Source organism: Geospiza fortis, unplaced genomic scaffold, assembly GCF_000277835.1.
Source record: "Geospiza fortis unplaced genomic scaffold, GeoFor_1.0 scaffold1273, whole genome shotgun sequence".
NCBI classification, from domain to species: domain Eukaryota; kingdom Metazoa; phylum Chordata; class Aves; order Passeriformes; family Thraupidae; genus Geospiza; species Geospiza fortis.
In genome coordinates, this window is record NW_005054901.1 from 21737 (window position 1) to 29390 (window position 7654).

General features: G+C 57.7%; 2 protein-coding genes across 2 annotated transcripts in view; one reads left to right on the forward strand and one right to left on the reverse strand.

Annotated features, from left to right (window-relative positions):
- The first annotated feature begins 765 nt into the window (after positions 1–765).
- RFXANK (regulatory factor X associated ankyrin containing protein) lies at positions 766–6177 on the forward strand. Its single transcript, XM_005431302.2, has 9 exons — positions 766–917; positions 1065–1142; positions 2039–2119; positions 2269–2334; positions 2593–2693; positions 4289–4414; positions 4768–4834; positions 4966–5046; positions 5977–6177. The coding sequence occupies exons 1-9, from the start codon at positions 869–871 to the stop codon at positions 6033–6035; spliced, it is 708 nt and encodes a 235-aa protein (XP_005431359.1). The 5' UTR covers positions 766–868; the 3' UTR covers positions 6036–6177.
- A 495-nt stretch (positions 6178–6672) lies between these two features.
- Positions 6673–7654, reverse strand: part of NR2C2AP (nuclear receptor 2C2 associated protein) — a 6510-nt gene continuing 5528 nt past the window's right edge. Inside the window, exons 2-4 of the mRNA XM_014311497.2 lie at positions 7497–7602; positions 7095–7162; positions 6673–6954 (exon numbers count right to left, since the gene is read on the reverse strand). Of these exons, the coding sequence (XP_014166972.1) occupies positions 6838–6954; positions 7095–7162; positions 7497–7602 (291 nt within the window). The 3' untranslated portion in view covers positions 6673–6837. The remainder of the gene's footprint in view (positions 6955–7094; positions 7163–7496; positions 7603–7654) is intronic.

The following is a 7654-nucleotide window of genomic DNA, read 5'->3' on the forward strand; positions in this document are numbered from 1 at the left end:
GGGCTCGGAGGAGCTCCGGGAGCGGAGGTTGGGAGTGTGGGAAGTGCCGGGAATGGCGATGCCGGGAATGGGGACACGAGGGACAGGGATGGGGACAGAGAGGGGATCCCAGGGACCCCAGGAACAGGGATGGGGAGAATGAGGAAGGGGCACCCCAGGAACAGGGATGGGGACACAAGGGGGAGCCCAGAAATAGAGATGGGAACGGCGAGAGGGGGAGGAACAGGGAAGGGAAGATCCCAGAAATAGGATGGGGAGAATAAGGAATCCCCAGGAATTGGGATGAGGAGGGAAGGAAAGATCCCAGAAATAGGATGGGGAGAATAAGGAATCCCCAGGAATTGGGATGGGATGGAAAGAGAAGGGAAGATCCCAGAAATAGGGTGAGGAGAGCAAGGGGGACCCCAGGAATCGGGATGGGGAGGGAAGAGGGAATCCCAGAAACTGGGATGGGAAGGGAAGGGGGAAATGCCAGAAATAGGGTGAGGAGAATAAGGAATCCCCAGGAATTGGGATGGGATGGAAAGAGAAGGGAAGATCCCAGAAATAGGGTGAGGAGAGCAAGGGGGACCCCAGGAATCGGGATGGGGAGGGAAGAGGGAATCCCAGAAACTGGGATGGGAAGGGAAGAAGGGGAGGGAAGGGAAGGGAAGGGAAGGGGAGACCCCGGAATCGGGATGGGGAGGGCCCAGGGGACCCCAGCCCCCGCTGCGCTGTGGGGGTCCCAGACCCTCGGGGTCTGTCCCACATGTCCCTGTCCCCCTCTCCCACGCCATCCCTGTGCAGGGAGGGTGAAGGAGCTGTCCCCCTGGAGCCTGTGACCCCCCAGGATTGGGCGGAAAAAGGAGGAAAAGGGTGAAGAGGCAGCATGGGGGACAGCGGGGTCCCCTCGGCGTGTCCCCAGCAGGACGGGGACGGTGAGTTGGGAATGCTGGGGACAAACTGAACCCGGGATCCTGCTGCCACCTGGGGTCTGTTTGGGGTATCCCGAGCTGGATGGGGCCGCCCAGCCCGGGAGACCCCAAAAGGAAGGCCGGGGTGACAGCGAGGTGCCCGGGCCGCAGGTGGAGCCGAGAGCGCCCGGAATTCCTCGGCTGCTCCCGTGGATTCCCAGAGCCCCAGCGAGGCCCCGGCCCTGGACGGTGAGTGGGGCACAGAGGGGAAATTCCCTGGGATCCCAGAAATCCCAGGAAGGAGCCTCAAGTGTGGGAAATCCCAATCCCAAAGTTTGGTGCCCACTCCTGCCAGCCCTGGGAGGTCGCTCCATCTCTGCTCTGCAGCTGGAGATGGGAATCCTCATTTTTCTTGGATTTTTCCCAATAAAACCTCGGGATCAGGGGCTGGAAACACTTTGGGATTCCCAAGAAAGAGCCTTAAATTCATGCTCAAACATGGAAAATCCCAATCCCAAAATTTGGTGCCCATTCCTGCCAGCCCTGGGAGGTCGCTGCAGCTCCACGCTGGAATTGGAGATGGGAATCGCATTTTTCATGGATTTTTCCCAATAAAACCTCGGGATCAAGGGACTGGAAACACTTTGGGATTCCCGAGTGGAGCCGGGCAAGGATGGGAAATAGGAGGATGGAGCTGGGTGGTGTGGATTTAAATAAATGGAAAATAAACCTGAAACGAATGGAGACCAAATAAATAAAAAAACGGAGAACAAACGAATAGGGAATGAATAAATCTAAAACAAACCAGAAATTAATGGAGAATAACCCCGAATTAATGGAGAATAACCCCAAATTAATGGAGAATTACTCCAAAATGATGGAGAAAAACCCCCAAATGATGGAGAATAACCCCAAATTAATCTATAATAACCCCAAATTAATGGAGAATAGCCCCAAATTAATCTATAATAACCCCAAATTAATGGAGAATAACCCCAAATTAATGGAGAATAACTCCAAATTAATGGAGAATAGCCCCAAATTAATCTATAATAACCCCAAATTAATGGGGAATAACCCCAAAATGATGGAGAATAACCCCAAAATGATGGAGAATAAACTGCAGACCCTCTGTGCTGTGCCAGGTTTCCCCCTGAAGCATTCCAACACCTTGACCAACAGACAGCGAGGCAACGAGGTGTCAGCACTGCCGGCCACACTGGACAGTGAGTGCCACCGGTGTCCCCAGGGGCTGCAGGGGACATGGGGACAGCAGGGGAGGGGGCTGGGGCCACGCTGGGATTCTGGGGACAGCTCCCACCCCCCCAAATTTGCCGGGAGTTCTTTTTTCCCCTGATGGATTTGTCCCTTCCAGCACTGTCCATCCACCAGCTCGCTGCCCAAGGGGAGCTCATCCAGCTGAAGGAGCACCTGAGGAAAGGTTGGTGTCCCCTTGGCCCTGTCAGGACCTGCCAGGTCCCCTCTGGGTGACCTCACACTTGGTTTTCGCTCAGCCATAAAACCGCTGGAATTGGGGCTTTTGGTGGGGATTTCTCCGGGTTTGGAGATGGGAAAAATCCTCAAAAACCATCAGTTTCAACCCTCCAGCAGCTGGCTGAGGGGGTTACCAGCCCTTACTGGTTGCACTGGTTGAACTGGGAGCACGGGGGGCCTCACCTGGCTGTGGTCACCTCCCCAGGTGAGAATTTGGTGAACAAACCCGACGAGAGAGGCTTCACCCCCCTGATCTGGGCTGCAGCTTTTGGGGAGATCGAGACCGTGCGGCACCTCCTGGAGTGGGTGAGGCCGTGGGAGCTCCGGGGCTTCCAGAATGTTCTGGGACCTCTCCTTGGTCCTGGGACCTGTCCTTAACCCTGGCTGCGACCTGTGGGACCTGTCCTTGACCCTGGGATTTTCCTTAATTCTGGCACCTGTCCTTAATCCTGGGAATCTCATTTTTATATTCTGGGATCTCCCTCTTTATTCCAGGACCCCTGTCTTTAATCCTAAGATCTCCCTCTTTTTATCCCAGGGATTTCCCTTTTTTATTTTGGGGATTCTCCTTCTGTTTTTAATCCCGGGATTTCCCTTTTTAATCCTGGGATGTGTCTTTGTCCCCACTGTCCCTTCTGTCCCCTGGTGTCAGCCCAGGGAGGGTGGCCAGTGTCCCTGCTGTGGGCAGTGTCACCAAATGTCCCCGCTGTGGGCAGGGTCACCAATTGTCCCCGCTGTGGGCAGGGTCACCAATTGTCCCCGCTGTGGGCAGGGTCACCAATTGTCCCCGCTGTGGGCAGGGTCACCAATTGTCCCCGCTGTGGGCAGGGTCACCAATTGTCCCCGCTGTGGGCAGGGTCACCAATTGTCCCCGCTGTGGGCAGGGTCACCAATTGTCCCCGCTGTGGGCAGGGTCACCAATTGTCCCCGCTGTGGGCAGGGTCACCAATTGTCCCCGCTGTGGGCAGGGTCACCAATTGTCCCCGCTGTGGGCAGGGTCACCAATTGTCCCCGCTGTGGGCAGGGTCACCAATTGTCCCCGCTGTGGGCAGGGTCACCAATTGTCCCCGCTGTGGGCAGGGTCACCAATTGTCCCCGCTGTGGGCAGGGTCACCAATTGTCCCCGCTGTGGGCAGGGTCACCAATTGTCCCCGCTGTGGGCAGGGTCACCAATTGTCCCCGCTGTGGGCAGGGTCACCAATTGTCCCCGCTGTGGGCAGGGTCACCAATTGTCCCCGCTGTGGGCAGGGTCACCAATTGTCCCCGCTGTGGGCAGGGTCACCAATTGTCCCCGCTGTGGGCAGGGTCACCAATTGTCCCCGCTGTGGGCAGGGTCACCAATTGTCCCCGCTGTGGGCAGGGTCACCAATTGTCCCCGCTGTGGGCAGGGTCACCAATTGTCCCCGCTGTGGGCAGGGTCACCAATTGTCCCCGCTGTGGGCAGGGTCACCAATTGTCCCCGCTGTGGGCAGGGTCACCAATTGTCCCCGCTGTGGGCAGGGTCACCAATTGTCCCCGCTGTGGGCAGGGTCACCAATTGTCCCCGCTGTGGGCAGGGTCACCAATTGTCCCCGCTGTGGGCAGGGTCACCAATTGTCCCCGCTGTGGGCAGGGTCACCAATTGTCCCCGCTGTGGGCAGGGTCACCAATTGTCCCCGCTGTGGGCAGGGTCACCAATTGTCCCCGCTGTGGGCAGGGTCACCAATTGTCCCCGCTGTGGGCAGGGTCACCAATTGTCCCCGCTGTGGGCAGGGTCACCAATTGTCCCCGCTGTGGGCAGGGTCACCAATTGTCCCCGCTGTGGGCAGGGTCACCAATTGTCCCCGCTGTGGGCAGGGTCACCAATTGTCCCCGCTGTGGGCAGTGTCACCAGGCTGTCCCCATGTCCCCGCTGTCCCCAGGGCGCCGATCCCCACGCGCTGGCCAAGGAGCGGGAGAGCGCGCTGGCCCTGGCCAGCATGGGCGGCTACACCGACATCGTCACCATGCTGCTGGACAGGGACGTGGACATCAACACCTACGACTGGGTGAGGGCCACCTGCACGGCCGGGGGACAGCGGGGACAGCGGGGACATTAGGGACTGCAGGGACATAAGGGACATCAGGACAAGCCTCCCCAATGCCATCACCACGGCCAGGGGACACCAGTCTGGAACTGGAGAGGCAGGGATGGGATCCCAGTGAGGCCCAGTATGGAACTGGGAGAGGCTGGGATGGGATCCCAGTCTGGAACTGGGACAGGCTGCAATGGGATCCCAGTGCGGAGCTGGGACGGGCTGGGCTGGATCCCAGCGGGTGGGGCAGCCCCTGAGGGACAGCAGGGAGCAGCAGGAGCTGCATGGGATCCGCAGTGACCTCTCCCTCCCCCGGCACCCCACAGAACGGGGGCACCCCCCTGCTGTACGCCGTGCGCGGGAACCACGTCAAGTGTGTGGAGGCCCTCCTGGGTAAGGCAACAGCTCTGCTCCTGCTGGTTCCACCTCCTGGAGCTGCTGCTGCCCCGCCGTGGGAGCGGAGCCTGGGGGGCGAGGGGGCAGCTCTTGGGGTCCCCGTGGCAGCCCCCATTGCTGACCCGCAGCGTGCGGCGCTGACCTGACCGAGGAGGCGGATTCGGGGTACACCCCCATGGACCTGGCCGTGGCCCTGGGACACAAGAAAGGCAAGTGTCCTCTATCAGAAATGGGGGGTTTCCCCTCAAAAAGCAGGAATTGCCCTCAGAAATGGGGATTTCCCTCAGAAAAATGGGGTGGGGGGGCAGTTCTCCCTCAGAAAACTGCGGTTTGTCCCCTCAGAAAACTGGGATTTTCCGGACACAAGAAAGGCAAGTGATCTCCATCAGAAATGGGGGGTTTCCCCTCAAAAAGCAGGAATTGCCCTCAGAAATGGGGATTTTGCCTCAGCAAATGGGGATTTTGCTGGGTGGATTCGGGGAACACCCCCATGGACCTGGCCGTGGCCCTGGGACACAAGAAAGGCAAGTGTCCTCTATCAGAAATGGGGGGTTTCCCCTCAAAAAGCAGGAATTGCCCTCAGAAATGGGGATTTTGCCTCAGCAAATGGGGATTTTGCTGGGTGGATTCGGGGAACACCCCCATGGACCTGGCCGTGGCCCTGGGACACAAGAAAGGCAAGTGTCCCCTCAGAAAACTGGGATTTTCCCCTCAGAAAACTGGGATTTTCCCCTCAGAAAACTGGGATTTTCCCCTCAGAAAACTGGGATTTTCCCCTCAGAAAACTGGGATTTTCCCCTCAGAAAACTGGGATTTTCCCCTCAGAAAACTGGGATTTTCCCCTCAGAAAACTGGGATTTTCCCCTCAGAAAACTGGGATTTTCCCCTCAGAAAACTGGGATTTTCCCCTCAGAAAACTGGGATTTTCCCCTCAGAAAACTGGGATTTTCCCCTCAGAAAACTGGGATTTTCCCCTCAGAAAACTGGGATTTTCCCTCAGAAAACTGGGATTTTTCTCCTCAGAAAGTAGGGGTTCTCCCTCAGAAAATTGGGGTTTTCCCCTCAGAAAACAACAGTAAAACAATGACCAGATCCTTCCCAGAGCAGCTTCCCTGAACGCCACCCTCTCCCTCCCTCAGTCCAACAGGTTATCGAGAACCACATCCTGAAGCTGTTCCAGAACAAGAAGAAGAAGTGAGGCGGCAGCTCCAGCTCTTCCCAGCATCACCACAGCCTCATCCCCACGCTCCAGGCATGCAGAAATCCAGGAATTTCTGCCCTCGTGGACCCCAAGCCTCTCCCTGGCTGCCGTGCCTAAAACCCAGGGACACTCATTCCAGCCCTGGCTGGACTCGGCTGCTCCGTATTGGAAGTAAACTTTAATTGCAATTAAACTCTGTTCAATTAAAATCCTCAGCCCATCCTAATCCCAGTTTTTGGGCAGCCACGAGTCAAAATTTCCCCTCAGCGTTGTGGAATTCCTGTCCAGAGCTGTCCCTTCTCCCCTAAAAAAACGGCCACAGGCAGGAGGGAAAATCCTGCAGGATTCTGACAGGTGGGAATTCCAGTTTTTGGGCAACGATGAGCCAAAATTTCCCCTCAGCATTGTGGAATTCCTGCCCAGAGCTGTCCCACAGGGAAAGCTCACATAAAGCTGCCACAGCCAGCAGGGAAAATCCTACAGGATTCCGCTGCTGCCATCCCAAGCAGCTCAGGGGTGGCCAGCGAGGTGACAGCACAGGGAGGGGACACTTCTCCTCTGTGCTGAAGCCAAACCCTCCAGGGCTCATTCCAGGAGAAAGCAGGAATACCTTTTATTGATCCCACTCCATGAAAAAGCAGGAATACTTTTTATTGATCCCACTCCAGGAAAAAGCAGGAATACCTTTTATTGATCCCATTCCACGCCTGCGCCCCAGCACAGCCTCACCAGTGTCACCTCAGGGGACAGGGACCCTCCTGGTGGGGTTTTCAGAGCCCCCAGAGAGGGGACAGCCCCCCTAGAGCCTCTCCCCCAGCACCCCCAGGTGATAAACCACCACCCTGCCAAAGAAATCCGTGCTGCTGCCAAAGGTGATCTTCAGCTTATCCAGCACCGTCTCCTGCACCTGGAACCTGTGCAGATCCCAGTCAAGGAATAACGCTGGGATTGGGATCTGGGGGGGGGGGGTCACACCCCCAGCTCTGCTCAGCAGAAAAAACCCCCAAAAATCCCCAAATTCTGCCTTGCCCCCATCACCACCCCGAGAAAGGATATCTGCATGGCGTGGCTGTCCTGGGGGTACAGCTCGGATATTTTCACCAGTTCCTCGCCCGTTCTGCAGCCTGGGGAGGGCGAGGGGGGAGTCTCAGGTACTCCCAGGTGCTCTCCCAAAATGTTCCCTGGCTCCCACCAGCACCCAGAGGCTCCCAGCCCCTCTTTATTCACCCACAGAGCTGCTCCAGGTGCTGTCCCAAAATCTTCCGTAGTTCCCACCAGCTCCCAGCCCCTCTTTGTTCACCCCCAGAGCCTCTCCAGGTGCTCCCGAGCCCCTCCTGGGCTTTGGGAATTGCTGACAAACGCCCTGAGGCTCCTCCTGAGCCCCTGCAGGCTTCAGGTGTGGGTAAACTGAGGCAGGAGCCCGCCGTGCCTCAGTTTACCTGCCAGCGACCCCCTCACCTTCCAGCGTGCACAGGCGGCTGGAAAATCCCCCCTGGAACTGGATGTGCAGCTGGGAGACCTTGACAGGGCGGGGGAAATCCAGGGTGACCCACTGGGATGTGCCCTGGGGGGGACAGGAGTGTCACAGCGGGCACGGAGCGGGGCGGGGGGGTCCC